This window comes from Chrysochloris asiatica, unplaced genomic scaffold (assembly GCF_000296735.1).
Source record: "Chrysochloris asiatica unplaced genomic scaffold, ChrAsi1.0 scaffold00052, whole genome shotgun sequence".
Lineage (NCBI taxonomy): Eukaryota > Metazoa > Chordata > Mammalia > Afrosoricida > Chrysochloridae > Chrysochloris > Chrysochloris asiatica.
The window spans coordinates 1,608,790-1,626,317 of record NW_006408570.1 but is presented as its reverse complement, the minus strand read 5'-3'; the positions used below and the strand labels follow the sequence as shown (position 1 = coordinate 1,626,317).

General features: G+C 42.2%; 1 protein-coding gene across 1 annotated transcript in view; it reads right to left on the bottom strand.

The window, feature by feature from the left end:
* Positions 1–3,701: 3,701 nt before the first annotated feature.
* EXOC6B (exocyst complex component 6B) overlaps positions 3,702–17,528 on the bottom strand; it is an 859,602-nt gene continuing 845,775 nt past the window's right edge. The window contains 2 exon segments of the mRNA XM_006862890.1: positions 3,702–3,828; positions 8,808–8,920. Of these exon segments, the coding sequence (XP_006862952.1) occupies positions 3,702–3,828; positions 8,808–8,920 (240 nt within the window).

Genomic DNA, 17,528 nt, shown 5'->3' with positions numbered 1-17,528 from the left:
AATTGGGAGGCTTTTCATGGCAGGACCAGACTTGAAAGCACCCTGGATCCTGCACTGTCTAGTCTAGTGTTCTGTATAAAGTTGGCATTTTCAAAGCTGCTCCTCTTGGTGATGGTGATGGTGATGGTAATACCAGTGGTAAGTGTCTAGGTGATGGGGGCAGTAGGGGTAAATAGGGGGACCTAACCCAGAATTAGGGATACTTTCAAAGCCACATGTGAACTTCTTGCCTTTTCTGGCAGGCAGGCAGGCAGACAGGCAGGCAGGCTTTCTCCTTCCCACCAAAGCTTTTGCCTGATCTAGTTCCTCAGTCCAGTCGCTTGGGGATACAATGTCTGTCATCCAGCTGCACTGTGCAAAAGGGATGGAAGAACAAAACAAAACAAACACCATGAGACACCACGTGTCTTTTTTAACAGGTACATAGGCTCTTTTGTTTAATAGCAGTTAAAAGAAGAAAATGTACAGGAGGAATAAACATGCTCTTTCTACACAGGGTTCCCATTAACCATACGGCCCATCTGCATCAGTAGCTTTACTTGTGATTTTTCAAGAAAAGAATTCCCTTTAAAGTGAAAATGTACTTTCTTAAATTTCCTCCATAAATGTGCAACTACTTGTGCAAAATAAAAAGTCATTTCCCAACACATTAGTGAAAAATAATTGCAAACACAGCACTCACCTCCCTCCCTCTCCCTTCAAAAAGAGGCAACTAAAGCCACCAGAGTCCTGGGAGATAGAAGGCTAATAAGGTACAGGAATTTCTGCAGCAGGCTCCAGGGAGTGTGCTCAGAGGCCTTATGAGGAAGGTCATGGCCAATGCCAATCTTGGGAGATGAAGGGCCCTGGGTCTGGAGCTTGCTGAGAAAGCACTTGTCAAGTATACAGTTAAGCTAGGCTGACTTTTAGACCTGGAAGACTGTTAGGGCAGGGGTTGATATGCAATGAAAACACTGATGAGCATCTCTTGGAAGCTGTCCATTCCCTTGGCCAACAGGGATTCTCTGCTGGTTCTAGTTTCTAGGTTCTGTTTCCCTGTTACTAACTACTTCATTTGTAGTCTGCTCAAAGAACCTATCCTGTGAATGTTAAACTGTGCAAGATGCCATTATTGCTACTGAAAGTCACTAGAATCTAAAACCAGACTGTTTTTCAGGAACATGGACTTAGCTTCCCCAAGAACTTGGCCAAGGGTTCACACTGACCAGATGGCAGGTAGGCCCCCAGCCACTCATGTTCTTGCCTTCTTATTGAAGCCTCCAGGCCATTTCTAATCTCTGGGCATTTGAGGTCATATCTTAGCCATCTGAAGGGCATGGGCATGTATACACTTAGCACAAGTCCACCCAAGGCTGACTCAGCTATAGACATATAAGACAAAAGATGAAAAAAAATCCTGATTCACCAACTTAAATAACTCCGACATTGCTGGATCACCAAGAGTCTCTCCAAATAAAACTGAGTTGTTTTCTGTAAGGGAGGAGTGAAGGCAGACTGAAAGGCGTGAGGAGATATACCAAGAGTCCACTCATATAAGTCTAGAACTTGAATAAGCTTTTTCTTTAGAGGGACTTCCATGTGTAAGGTGCAGAGGAATCTCCATTTCCCTAACCTATTCACTTGTCCTCTACAACACAGTTCGTCCAGGGCAGAGGTCTGAGACCAGCTCAGCAATGATGACTCTCCCAAAAGACCCAAACTGCAACATGCTTAAGCTTCTTTCCCTTCCCACTTCAAAGACTCGGCACACAAAGCTGAACAGACCTTGTAAAAGGGGGTCCTTGGGGTCCTTTTAAAGCAGTAGGACTTCAGATTGGTGTAGTCATTTCTCGCTGTTTTCAACAACATCCAGAGGTTGGAAGATGATGGCATCCTGGCTCTCACTCCCATAAGCCCCTATCTTTCCTTGGTTTATTGAGTTCTGGGTAGCAGCCCTCACCCTAAGACCCACTGCCTAGTCCTCAGGAAGAGACTCAGCAGACTTCTGCAGAGCACACATATAGCCGGCCTGTCAAGCTCTGAGGAGGGCTGAGGCCCGTGTGCATATTCTCTTCCCCACGGTTTTCAAGTTGTGGTAGGATATGGTGTGGGTGGGAGGTGGGGAGTGAGAGGGGGATGCACTGCCCTCTCTGGAAGCAATTCAGTAGCTGACAAACTTACTCAAGGATTCTATCTGATGAGTCCCTCCTCCAACTAATCCAAGCTGGAAATGCCACTGTGGTGTATCTGTTATTGTTTGATGACTCACAATACATACTCTTGCCAGCAGCCATAGTAGCATCTTCCAGAAGTGTATTAAAGTGCAGGTTCCTCTTACTGACCTCAGAACAAAACCCTCGCATTAAGTCTCAGGAGTCCCTCTTGGACAGTGGACATAGTTTCTAAGCTAAGCAAGTCTAATAGTTTAGCCTTCTTGTATAAACTCTAGAGTTTGGGGCAAAATGATTATATACAATCTTTCTCAGGTATGGCCAAAAGATGACTCTGTGGATCTCAAAATAAGATGGAACTCTTGGGCAAGAGAGTAAGAAGAGCTTCATATCCAGGGTGTGACAATGAGTCAAAGTTGCAACAAACCACTAATCATGGTTGGCCTTGTCTATTTCATGGTGACAGGAGCTTCATTACTAGAAGCATCCAGTCCAACTGTGGACATTCTCACACTGCAGAACTGGTGGTATTTCCTTCAGGTGGCCAGAAAGCTACTTTTAAAACATGAAGGAATAATCCCAGGCAATCCTCAGCCCTAAGGGTAAAGAGAGAGCCATTTTCAAGCTTTTGAAGTCTAGCCTATCCCAGTGACACTTGAGGTCAAATCTGGGATTCATTGTGAGGATCTGTAGAAAGTAATTGCTGACCTGTGCCGTGACCTAAGTGCCCTGACCCTGAAACACGGAAACGAGACAAATGGGGACAGGACTGAAGCTCTGATTCCATTAATCCTGGATTTGACGATCCAGCACAACTCTTTGGGTGAAGACCCAGCATTCCTGGTATGAGGGCAACCAAGAGCTACTTATGGAATTCAGTGATTACCACTGCCTACTCAGCTCTATCCTGCTCCAGAAATATCAACCCTAAAAGCCTGGTCAGATCTAGGCTAAAGAAACCACTATCCTTTGGGGACTGGAGTGAAGCTGTCATTTTGCCACATGCCACGTTTGTTCGCCAGTCAATGGAAGTCAGTGGTCTGAGGAGGTGAACTTCAGAACTGTGATGTTGGTCTTAGTAATATTTTTTATGCCTTCTTTAACTTGCTTCAAAAAAGGATCAGTCTTACCTATTTGGTCAACGGGGTAACCAAGAGTGAACAGGATATCCTTTATTAGCCTTTTGCCACGCTCCTTATCTCCCAGTGCCAAGGCCTCATTTTATATAGTTCCTGAGCCCCAGGCCTAAGCTCTGGAGCCATGGATGAAAACTGGCTCTTCATACTGGGATTGCTGATCCCATCACTTTAGGACAATACAGAGAGTATAGTAATAACTTCCCCTGAGTCCCAGCCTAGCAACATCTCATGCACTTGATTATTCTTGTGCCTCCTTTGCTATAGGGAAAGGTTACGCGAATACTGTACAACGGTTAATAAAAAAATACATATGCTCTCTTTGAAGAAGAATGCACAAATGCAGGGCCAGCCAGGGCTGGGTCTTGGACTATGAGACTGCAGTGAACAGCCTCTGTAGGCCTGAGACCAGCCTTCATGAGTGGTAGCTACTGATGAGTCCCCGGAGCTGCTTGGCCACAGTGTCAATCAGTTTCTGCTTGTCTCGTTCATTTTTCCGAAACTGTGCAAACACGTTGTTCTTGCGGCTAGTGTCCTTCATCCTAAACAGAGAAGGAAGGAAAGAAGGCAAAGAGTTTGAGGAGACAATGGTGGAAGGGGAAGCTGCAGGAGGGAGGAACAGTATAGCACATCTTCCCCACTACTCAGAGTGGGAGAGGAACAGGAAGCTGTTCGGATGGTACCCCCAACCCTCCTGATTCAGTCACCTTGGGGAATTAGTCAAGACTCAGCTTTGGAGGGAATACTCCTCTTATCCCTTTACACCCTCCCCCCTCCCAATCCATTCTTGTGTCTCCCCAGCTATATAGCTGTTATAGGTGTTGAGGACATGACACAGCACTGATGACCCAGAGGCTCTTAATGAATATCTATCCAACTCATAGTGACTCTACAGGACAGAGTCCAACGGCCTCACAGGGGTTCTGAGACTGCCTGCCTTCTTTATGGAAGTACATTGCCGCATCTTTCTCCCTCTTAGTAAGCAGCCAAACACTTAACCACTGTGTCATCAGGGACTCCACTTATTACCCCATGAATCAAATAACATAGAAAATCCTGCTGCAACCTCCTAGGAGCTAGTATTTGAAAGGAAAGCCAAAAATGTACTCTTAATAAGCAAATCTAATAGAACATGAATAACCAAATGCTACTGTGTCTTTCTAAACATCACATGAGCTTGATATTCTATCTTATCCCTAATAAAACTAAGGGCTTGGGTGATCCTTCTTTTGTCTCAGGGTAAGGGCCTAGCTATAAGCAGTAAGGTAGCTACCAGAGATAGTTCTGTGGAAAGCAGATGTCAAAGGGCTGGGCTATTCTCCCACTTGATAAACCTCAGAGTTCTCAGTGGCTGTCTGTACCCACAGACCTCCGGCCTTTGGAGAACTGTCTACTACTGGGTCATGTTAAAGTTCCATAAATGGCATATTCCTACAGCGTAAGCCATGGAGAGTTCTAGCTAACAGTTTTGTCAAATGGAGGGTGTTCACTGTGCTCTAAATAATATCAAAGCCAGGTAGAGATTGTTATAGAAACCCTCAAATCTGATCAATGCATTGTGCCCCCATCAGTCAATCTAAGGCATTGTGACAGACTCCAGGAACCTGCTACTTCCTGCAGAGATGTCATAACCCTGACAGCTACTGGTGACTGATAACTCTGATGCCAGCCTCTGTATACCACCTTCCCAGAAAAGTATGAATAATGCGTAGATCCATTTCTCACAAGGGTGGGTGTTGGTAGGCCTTCACTACCATCACTAGGGGCGCCTCACTGTTCCCCAGGCCTCATGAGGACAGGCTAGAAGAGGCAAGGGAAGAAACCTGGCGCAGACTACCCCCAGATATGCTAGGTCTTCAGCCATCCCTGGCTCATTGTTTTCTGTGGAGTGGCCCTTTAAGGAAGGACAGATTAGAGACCAATAGATGCAAAATTTGGAGACCCCACAAAGACATTTATATCCATGTGGTAAGGCAGTCTGGTGAGCTCCACAGCTGCATAGCTCTGGCTGACCATGACAACCACAAACTAACTGAGTGAGCTACTACTATAGATGAACAAGATCAAGAGCCTTCAGTCTAGCACTCCTCATCAAGAAAACTCAAAGGACTGAATATAAAGAATCGAAACCCATGTGGTGAGGCTTGGGTCTGGAAGGAAGAAGTGGTGCCTAGGGTGAGTGGGAAAGGAAGCACGAGGCTCCTCAAAGCTGTGATGATTACTGTATTTGGTCCTTTACACACAATTACACAATCATGTTTGTACAAGTGGCCAAATTTTAATTATTTGTCTGAGAGAAGGATTCCCTTTCATTTATTGGGTAAGGTATAAACCTAGCACAAATCATCAACACAAATCTATCAGCATCAACACAAAGCAATACAAAAGAAAAAAGAAAAAAGGGGGGAAAGCACTTAAGCTCTTTGCTGCTAACTGAAAGGTCAGCGGCTCACACTCACTAGCCACTCTACAGGAGAAAGATGAGGCAGCTTGCTTCCGTAAAGATCCCAGCCTTGGAAACCCTGTGGGGCAGGTCTACTCTGGTGGCAGTGACTCATGGCAGTGGGTTTGGTTTTTCGGTTTTCATGTAATGACTAATTTTATGACTCCTCAAAGCAGCAGCAGCACCGACTCAATGGCACTTAACAACAACACAGCAGCCTACGAAGAGGCAGACAAAGCTGACTTTCAGCTCATGAAGGGACGATCCAGTAATAATGTAAAAGAAAAGGAAGAAGGAGGTAGTCTCTGAGCCCCAGGGGCTAGACTTAATCTCTGATAAAATTTGGAGTTGGGATTGGTGGTTGTGAGCCATTTGAGTCGGTTCTAACTCATAATGATCCTGTATAAGGTTTCCAAGGTTGTAAATCTTTATAGGAGAAGAAAGTCTCATTTTTCTGCCGTGGAACAACTGGTAGATTCAGACTGCAGACCTTATAGTTAGCAGCCCAATTTGTAATTTACTATACTACCAGGGCTCCTTTGGAGTTGGGATTAGGCACCAGAAAGATAAACTCAAATGCCTAAGGGCTAATGGTGCCATGTTGGTTTATACCCTTGGAATGCTTCATCATCAAAGGAGAGCCCTTTCCACCTCCCATACTATTCTGTAAACCCAAGATTCGGTCTGACTTTGACTACAGCCGCATCTCAATGATACACAAGGGCCATAGTCAAAGTCAGTCGGAATCTTGGGTTTACAGAATAGTATGGGCAGTGGAAAGGGCTCTCCTGGAATGTCTCTTTCTTGACTGTCCTCAGTAGGTCATTGAGTTTCCCCATGTCTAGCTGTACTAAGAAGGGCCAGGGCGAGAAGGGAGACTGCCCTGGCGGTACAGTTGGCTGTGGAGAAAGCAGGAATGGGTCAGGCACAGGGACTGATTCCTATGAGGCTGGGAGTTATGGATTTCAATGATCTCGGTGGCCTGTGGTCCTACTATGATTAAAAGGAAGTTTTTGAATCTTGTTGATTGCTAGTACATGGCTTTGCTACTGGCTTGTTGCTGTTAAGTGCTGTTGAGTCGTTCTGACTCATAACGATCCTGGAGTGGCTGATGGGTTTGAACTACCAACCTTGTGGTTAAGCAGTCTAGTGCTTATTCTACAGCGCCACACCAGGCCTCTATGGAACGCTAGAGAGAGGTTGGTCTACAGAAAGTGGATGAGTTACTACTTACTAGATCTAGTGATTTTCAAGAATAAAGGACTTCTGAGAGAGGTAACTGGCTGAAGGAAGGGAACCCCAAGTCCTATTTGGGCAATAAAATGACCATACAAGCATCAACTCAAAGCAAAAAGATTCCCTATTTTAGCTGCGTAGTGAGAACTCTAAAAATTAAGAGTTGGGGCTGAATCTGCTTCTAAAGAAGAGACTTCCGAGAGAGAGGTTAGGATCCATATCTTAAAGCCGACAGACAGCCTCACCGCCAGGAGGTAGGGGGATGCACTGAGAATCTTTCTCTTATCAGGGTTGAGCTTCAGGTTCTTCTTAAGCAAGAGTAAGGAACATTCTAGGAAGCTAAGTGGAAACAATCCTTTGTCTGGCACTAATGGGGAACAATCCCTGCCACCGCTCTCAGCCCCAAAGGAATGAGTAAGCTAAGGATTACTCTAAATACTAAGGACAGAAACAGACAGTTGGCACCTGGCTGATTTAGTAGATTAATATGCCAGGGCAAGGATAACACACAGGGTAGGGATCTTAGTGTATTCATTAGTCTGAATGAGGAAACCAGAGGACTTGCCTCAAAGTGATAGAAAAAGCCCAAGTGAATAATATACTTACTCTTTAGATATCCTAGGGAGGAAGGTCATTGGGAGAGAGAACCATGGGAAACAAAGTTAAAAATGGAAACATTGGTCTCTGCCTTGGTCAGGAGAAAGTTGCCCTCTAGACTCAGCCTCATGGTTACAAACATATATTGTGCATCATCCTGCTTGCCTAATCTCCATTTCCTTCCCTGTCAAATATTTCATAGCCAGAAGTATACACATTAGCCTTGTCTCTGTACAAGCTCCATTCTGGCCTTCCAAACACTGTGCCTTGCCTTCCTGGATTTGAGGTATATTTGACAGGCATATATATATATCGACCTGCTATACTGCGCAGACGCAGGGCACTCAGGATACATTGCTAAAGTCCTGAGAACATTTTGGAGACTCCCCCCACCCCCCGCCCCCGTGGATATACTGTTTCAGCAGTTTCTATGCAGCTGTGAATTACCTGCTGCAAGAAAATAATACCTTTTTACTTGCATCTGTGGCTTGCCAGCTCTCTACTAAATTAGCAAAAGCCAGACCCCAGCATGTAGCTGACATACTAGTTAGTTCTGAGATACTCTTGTTTTTAAGCCCCATCGAGTCGGTTCCGACCCACAGTGATCCTGTATAGGGTTTCCAAGGAGCAGCTGGTGAGCGTGACCGCCAACCTTGCAGTTCAAATGGCTTTGCAGTCTGGTGCATTAACCCACAGCACCACACCAGGACTCCTAGAGCACTGCTAACCCAATCTCTGTGGTGGCTAGTGACTGCCTAAGGCAAGAATTGAATACCTTCTCAACAGCTTTCTTAGGACAATCAGCGTAAGAAAGGAGCTCAATCTGAGGGCACATGCAGAAGGTTTCAGTATTCTTTTTAGGAACTAGAATAGTCACCTGTTCTATGGGCTGCCTGTCCAGCATCAGACTCCAAATGACCCATTCTGTTTACTAAGGCCCCACACTAAGGGACTTCCTTCTCCTGTCATCCTTAAAGACATGCTGGTCCTATTAGGTGTCATGGAAATGTGAGAGTCTAATTTTTACCCATAATTGGCTTAGCTTGTTGGTGCTCAAGAATTAAAAAGGCTACTAGAGGAAGATTGGCCTGCTAAGTCCACAGATGGAGACTGTTAGCATCTAAGGACAACTTCAAGAAAGGTCCACTCTGCTGTCTTTTCAAGGTGTCATCAAAAGGGAAAATCCCAAATTCCCACCCCCATTACTCCACCTCCCAACAAAGACCACTGGGGTTGGATACTTACTTCTCAAGCAGGGTTAGAGCTGTCACTGGGTTTACCCGCAGGTACTTGCAGTTGGGCTGACCATAGTCAGCAAGATAGGTTGACCAGTCCCACTGGATGAAGAGATCCAAAAGCTGTAAAACATCCCAGGGATTAATCAGACAGACAAGACAAACCAGGATCCTAGAACCCCATATAATTCTTTATCATCAGCTAACAGTACATTTGGTGTTCTGGGGTGGTGCTTTAGGATAAATACTAGGCTGCTAACTACAAGGTTGGTAGTTCAAACCCACCAGCCCCTCCTCAGAAATGCTATACAGGGTCCCTATGAGTCGGAACTAACCCGATGACACTTAACAACAACAACACTACATTTAAGCATCCTGGTGGTGTAGCGGTTAAGGTTTTGGTTCCTAACTGTGGCAGTCAACTCCTGTAGAGATTTACAGCCTTGGGTGCCCTATGACGCAGTCCTACTCTGCCTTCTAAGTTGCTAATTGTTAGAATCAACTGGATAGCACACAACAATGTACAATTTCACAATAAGATTAAAATATAGTAAGAGAGAAAATGAGGGCAGATGATAACGCAATTAAGAAAACAAATGAGTAATCGTTAGCAGGCAGAGTCATAGCAACCATAAGCACAACTGTGTTGCTAAGACTACATACACACCAGTAGTGAGTTCTCAGAAGTAAGCCTGTAAAGACGCTAACCCCGGGCTACATTGAAGCACAAGGCTAGTCCAATAGTCATTCACCCATCCACTGAATCAAGCTCACTGAATGTCTTCCATGTGCCAAGCACCATTCTAGGAGGTCAGAGTGAACAATGAGCAAACTAAGATGCATCTAGTCCAGGGCCACACACACAATTGTATCAGTTTTGAAGGTAGAAGGTCTGAGCTGTTCAATGACCAGTTTTGTTACTTGCTGTATTGACTTTGTCCAAGTTACTCAGTTCATACAGAAACATATTAGTAACTATATACAAATAGAACACATCAACAACAAAGAAACAATGAATCATTGCAGAAATATTCCACAGCATTTACGAGGGACTTCAGAAAGTTCTTGGAAGCATTCCTTTTTCTCTTCATTCCAGTCTTTCTATGAACGTTTTGAAGCCCCCATGTCTATGAGGCAATATGTATTCTACTTATGTGGAAACAGGCTAAGCCGATAGAAACCAGGGCCATGGTAGGTCAGGACTGGGAAACAGGCTTAGTCCATGAATGAGGTGTAGAATCTTGAATTGGGGTTCTGGTGTTAAAAATGATTGCCAAGAACTGAAGGTGCATTCCTAAGCATTTCTGAGGCTATGTTGAGTTCTGAAACCAGGGGGAGAGTCTGATTTAGAGAACCTAAATAAATTTTGCCAAAGTCTTTCCTTCCCGATCAGTCTCAGCCTCAGGCATATAAGTATTCAGTGCATTTCTAAGGTGTGTGTGAAGAAAGGGAAACTTGAGCACCTTTCTAAAACTTCTAGAAGGGGCACATTCCCAGACTCACATCACTGCACAGAAGTGTCCTCTAAGCAGCCTTTCCAACAATGAGATAAATATACGTGCTTTTTGATGCAGACATTCCCTACTTCTCCCCTTGAAGAAGTAAACAATGATGGGGCAGGAGAAAGGCTACAAGGTCTAACGTGCCAGTCCAATCCAATGCCAGAGCCTGGGTTCTGGGAACACCTTTGTTCCTCACTGTACAGCTGGGCAAGCGGGCAGTGTGGCCTTGCTCTACTCAGCCAAGTATCTACTCCCAAACATTCTCTTAGAATGGCTGTTATGAACTTCCTCCAGCAGGATGGGAATTGGCAAAAGTCCCAACCCTAAAACTGAGAAAAGCCCCTATACCCTCAGCCAAAAAAGGAATGTTAAAGATGAGAAGAGGAGGGAGGGAGAGAGACAAATAGGCATTACTGGTTGGTCTGGGCCAGCAGGACCCCCAAAGGGCCCTCTCTGGCCTCTTTTAGGTCATTCCTATTTTAGTTGGCAAGTTAAAGGGCTTCTACCACTTCCTTTGGCTGCCTCAAAGCCTCACAGCACTCTCCTTTAGAAGAGAATTTGCCTTACTTCCTACACTAACTCTGGTAGTTCTGTCTTCAAAAGACTACTCATGACAGTTCCTCTTTGCTTGCTGTTGGGGAAGATCATCCATACTCCGAGTGTCCCTTGTTCTAAAGTTCTTCCAGTACTATGATTTGCAAGTCTGATATTTGCAAGTCTTTTCCCCAAATCCCAGGAAAAAAAAAAAAAACTATGACTTTTTTTTCCAATTAACTTTCTTTTTCGTATAACCTTTTTTTTTTTTTTTTTTTTTTTAAACTGTGGGGAGCCTCTTACTGTTTGCCTACCAAGGAGTTAATAAAATAAAACTGAATGAATAACAGATGAATCTAATTGGGAAAACTAGAAAACCTGGTTTCTTAAAACTATTTCAGGTATGTCTTTTCAGATGTGAAGATTTATATACATATAATTGTCAAGTGCTGTTGGGTCAATTCTGATTCATAGTGAGCCTGTATAGGGTCTTTGAGGAGCAATTGGTGAGTTTGAACAAGCAACCTTATGGTTAGTTGTTAAGTGCCATCCAGTTGTGCCAACTCATAGTGACCCTGTGTAAGGTTTCTGAGGAGCTGCTGGTGGGTTTGAATCGTTAACCTGTAGTTAGCATTAGCAGGGCAGCGCTTATACTACGCTGTCATATCAGGACCCTCTATATATGTACAGGTGTGTGTATATGTATATATGGAGTCCTGGTGTGGCACTAGACTGAAAAGTCAGTTTGATCTCAACGTTGGCAGTTCAAGTTCACAAGCCACGTCTTGGAAACCGTATACAAGGTCGCTATAAGTTGGGACTGACTTGACAACATACGTTGTTGCTGTTAAGAGCCATTGAGTCAGTTCTGACTCATAGTGACCCTGTATAGGATTTCTAAAGAGTGGCTGGTGGGTTTAAACTGTCAACCTTATGATTAGCAGTCCAGTGCTTATTCTACATCACCATACAAATTATATATGTGTGTGTGTGTAATAAAACTAACTTCTCTGTTAATGAGTTTCTAATTTCTTCGATGAAGTCAAGAGTATCAGTATTTTCTGGCTTACTGCAAAGAACATCATGCCTTTCTGGTTGATGACACCTGGGTAAATCATTAGTAGAGTATGCTGTGCAGTTCATGGCATAGCTCTATCTAAGGACTTCTATTTTTATCTTCCTGCCAAAGTCTTTCAATACCAATTCTGAGGCCATGAGCTCTCGATGACATGCAACTTAATTTATCCTATTCTAGGCATGGAAGCTACTCAACTTTATTGCACTCAAATAAGATGAGTCTATAGATCACACTCAGGGTGTGTGTTGCGTACATAGATAGTCTTTAGGGCGGCTAATACCTAGGCCTTATGAGGAAGTTCTATGTCCCATCAGATCGCTATTACTTGCAACTGACAGAATGGTATACAACACCAAAAATGTCTTCCCCTGAGAGAAGTGGACACAGAATAGAGGCTAGGGGTGCTTAAGTAGGTTCATTGCCTAGGGGTACAGTTCTATGGAATTCAAATAACAGCATTAGGATAAAAGGCCAAGAAAACCAGCAAGTCTATTTTATCAACCTAGACTAGGGCTTTCAAAGGTGAATTTGGCTCTCTCAGTCACCAACTAACAAGAATCTTGTTCGATGGCAATGAGTTTTCACCAAAGAATGTGGAACACTTAGTCACTATTATCATATTCTTTTTTGTTTTTTAATCTTTCATTTGGAAATAATTTTAAATTATCAGGAAACAGCAATAATATAACAAAAAAAGACCCTCTACCCCCTACTCAAACCCATCCGTTGTCGATATTTTACCACATCTGCTCTATCATTTGCATTCTCATTCACTCTTTCTCTACACACATACATTAATTTGAGAGTAGATTTCAAATATCATGGCCCTTTATTTGCCAACACTTCAGTGTTCCTCAGAATTCAGGATATTTTCGTATGTAAACAGTAATCAACTTCAGAAAATTTAATATTGGTACTGTTGTTAAGTGCCACTGAGTCCATTCTGACTCTAACAACCCTGTGTAGGATTTTCACAGAGTGGCTGATGGGTCTGAACCATCAACCCTTTGGTTAGCTGTCTAGTGCTTATCCTACAGCACCAAACTAACTGTAATCTAATTGCATAGACTGGCCCAGTAATGTCCTTTAAACCCCCTCCTCCTTTGTGTGTGTGTGTGTGCACTCCAGTATACGATACCTTCTAGGATCAACTACTCACTTCTTTAGTCTCTTTGAATCTGGGATAGCTCCACTGTCATTTTCCCTTATACGATAGTGACATTGTTTTTAAGAATATAGGCTTCCTCCCTTTTTCCCTGCTGCTTTTTTTTAAAATGATAGTATTAAAGATCTATAGAATACTACATAAGCAATGTTCTGTCCTCAAGGTGTCATGTTTAGAGGCATAGCATGCTTCTTGATGATGTTCATTTTGATTATCTAGTCAAGATGTTGACTGATTTCACTACTGTTTAGTTATTATGCTTTTCTCTGCTACTAAGTAAGCAATTTATGGAGAGACAAATTAAAGAATATGCAAATATCCTGTTCCTCATTAAAATTTCCCCTTAGATTTAGCATCCACTGATGATTCTTGGATGAACCAAGCCTTACAATACAATTTGGTAACATTCCAATTCAATCCTTCCACACATATTAGTTGGCACTCAACAACAGTCTATTGTAAACAAGTGTTCTCTCTTCTCCCTCACTGATTCATTTATTACTGGTATGGACTCATGAGTTCCCCTGCATTTCTTTTCCCACAATGGCTTGTGTTCACTGTTCTACCTCTCCTTTGTCATACTGTGGTGTCTTATGTGTTGCTGTGATTCTAGAAGCTTTGCTACCAGTATTTTAAATACCAGCAGGATCACCCATAGTGGACAGATTTCAGAGGAGCTTCCAGACAAAGACAAACTAGGAAGGAGGAGAAGGAGACCACTTCTGTATGGCTGACCACTAAAAATCTTATCAACAGCAGCGAAACACTGTAAGATATAGTGTTGAAAGACACTCAAAATACGACTGTTTTCCTCAAAGTAGAGCTGACCTTAATGACATGAATAAAGCAAAGCTCTCAAGACTTTCATTTGCTGATGTGGCAAAACTCAAAATGGGAAGAAGAAACTGCAAATATCCATTAATAATCAGTATGAATCTAGGAAAATTGGAAGTCATCGAAAAGAAAATGGAACACATAAACATCCTTATCCTAGGCATTAGTGAGCTAAAATGGATTAGCATTGGCCATTTTGAATCAAACAGTCATATGCTTTACTACAATGAGAATGTCTAATTGAAGAGGAATGGTATCACATTCATATTGAAAAAAAGCATTTCAAGATCCATCTTGAAGTACAATATTGTCTGTGATAGGATAATACACACATGTCTACAGAGAAGATCACTAATATTCAGATTTACACGCCAAACACTAAAGCCTGTGACGAGGAAATTCAAGAATTCTACTAACTTCTTCAGTCTGAAATTGATCAAACATGCAATCAAAATGCATTGATAATTATTGGTGACCATTATGTGAAAATTGGAAGAATCGGGTGTTAGAAAATAAGGCTTTGGTGATAGAAATGATGTTGGAGATCATATGATCAGACTTTTGTAAGATCAATGACTTCTTCATTGCAAATATCTTTTTTCAGTAACATAAATAGCAACTATACATGTACACCTCACCAGATGGAAAACATAGACATGAAGTTGACTACATCTGTGGGAAGAGATGATGGAGAAGTTCAATATCATCATCTAAAACAAGGCCAGGAACAGACTGGAACAAACTATCCAATGCTCATATGCAAGTTCAGACTGAAGCTGAAGAAAACTGAATCAGGTCCATGAGAGTCAAAATATGACCTTGAATATATCCCACTGAATTTAGAGACCATCTCAAGAACAGATTTGGTGCATTTGACACTAATGATGAAGACCAGAGGAGTTGTGGAAGGACATCAAGAACATCATACATGGAGAAAGCAAAAGATCATTAAAAAGACAAAAAAAAAAAAAAAGACCAAAATGGATGTCAAAAGAGACTCTGAAACTTGCTCTTGAGTGTTGAGGAGCTAAAGCAACTGGAATAAATTAGAAAGTAAATGAGTGGAACAGAAAATTTCAAAGGGCAGCTCAAGAAGATGAAATAAAGTATTATAATGAAATATGCAAAGACCTGAAATTAGAAAATCCAAAGGTAAGAACATGCTCAGCATTCCTCACACTGAAGGAACTGAAGATACAATTTAAGCCTTAGGCTGCAATATTGAAAGGTTCCTTGGGCAAAATAATGAATGATGCAGGAAGCATCAAAAGACAATCAAAGGAATACACAAGAGTCACTGTACAAAAATGAAAACTGGTTGATTCTCAACCATTTCAAGAGGCAGCATATGACCAAACACCATGGTACTGAAGAAAAAAGTCCAAGCTGCACTGAAGGCATTGGCAAAAAATAAGACTTCAGGAACTGAGGAAATACAAATTGAAATGTTTCAACAAACTGATGCAGCACTGGAGAGAGTCATGCTTGTCTATTCCAAGGAATTTGGAAGACAGTCACCTGGCCAACAGACTGGAAGAGATTCATATTTATGCTCTTCCAAAGAAAGGTGACCACATGGAATGAGGAAATCATATAACAATATTATATGTATCACATGTAAATAAAATTTTGCTGAAGATAATTTAAAAATGGTTGCAGCAGTACATCAACAAGAGCCTTCAGAAATTCAAGCCAAATTCAGAAGAGGGCATGGAACTAGGGATATCATTGCTGATGTCAAATGGATATTGGCTAGATGCAGAGAATACCAGAAAGATGTTTACTTGCATTTACTGACTCTTCAGTAAAATCATCCAACTATACCAAACTATGGATGACACTGTGAAGAATGGGTATTCTAGAACACTTATGAGAAACCGTCCAAAAGGTAGCCATTCGAACAGAACAGGGAGATACTAAAATGGTTTGAAATCAGGAAAGGTGTGTGCTAGGATTGTATCATTTCACCATATTTATTCTATTTTTATGCTAAACGAATAATCTGGATGCTGGATTATATGAAGAAGAACATGATATCAGGCTTGGAGGAAGACTCATTAGCAGCCTGAGATATGCAGATGACACAACCTTGCTTGCTGGAAGTGAAGAGGACTTAAAATATTTACTGATGAAAATCAAAGACCACAACCTTCAGTATGAATTGGACCTCAGTGAAAAGAAAACAAAAATACTCACAACTGGGCCAATAAATAACATGGTCAATGGAGACAAGAGTGAAGTTGTCAAAGACTTCATTTTGCTTGATTCCACAATCAACACTCATGGATGCAGAAGTCAAGAAATCAAGGGATGCATTATATCAGGCAAATCTACTGCACAAAAATTTCTTCCAAGGGTTCAAGGGCAAAGATGTCAATCAGTTTGAGGGCTAAAGTGTCCTTGACCCAAGTCAGGGTATTTTCAATTGACTCATATGCATATGAAAGTTGGGTAATGAATAAGGAAGACCAGAGAAGAAGTGCTGCATTCAAATTATAGTGTTGGCAAAGATTATTGCAAGTTCCATGGTCTGCTACTAGAAGAGCAAAAAAATCTGTCTGGGAAGAATTATAGTCAGAATGCTCATTAGAAGACAGGATATTGAGACTTCATCTATCATTATTTAGATAATGTTGTCATAGGGATATCATGCTCGGTAAAATGGAAGGTCCATGAAAAAGAGGAAGACCCTCAATAAGATGGATTGACACTGTGGCAGCAACAATGGGCTCAAACATCACAAAAAGTGTGACAGTGGTGCAGGACTGAGCAGTATTTCCTTCTGCTGTGTGCAGGCTCGCTATGAGTTGGAACCAAACTCAAAGACACTTAACAACAACAACACTCATTGTTATACCTAATTATTTTTGCATTTAAATTGACCCAGATTTGGCAGGTAAAAAGCCCTTTCAAACTGGAGGCTGTGATATTCTCCATCTTATTATTTTTTTTTTTTTTAAAGAGCTTTCTTACTTTCTGGCACAATTAGGTAGTATAGGCTCATTTTGCATCTACCTTCCCCCAAGTCTGGAATCCGTCATTTTTCTGTGAATGCCTGGTCTCTTTTAGTGAAGATGACATTAGTGATGAAGACCTGGTTGCTAAGTTTGCTCAATACTACTGAAGTATCTTTGTTCACTGCAATGGTGAGAAGGAACTATGGAGAGTTAAGCTCTTTCAGCAGATGGAGCTAGGAAATATACACTGGAACTGACTCAACGGCACTTCACAACAGCAACAAAGCATATCTATAAACACATATGTCTGCATATGTGTCTGTTTGTGTATATATATACATGTGTGTATATATACATGATAGTGGTGGCATGCTGCTGAGTTGGTTCCAACTCACAGAGACCCTGTATAGAGGTTCTGGGGCAGTAAATCTTTACGGGAGCAGAAAGCCTCATCTTTCTCCAGTGGAGCAGCTGGTGGGTTCTAACTGCTAACCTTGTGGCTAGAAGCCCAACACGTAATCACTATGCTACTGCGGCTCCTTAGATATTATGCATATATGTTGTTGATGTTATTAAATGCTGTCGAGTAGGCGCCAACTCATAGTGACCCTGTATTAGGTCTCCAAGGAGTAGCTGGTGAGTTTGAACCACTGATCTTGCA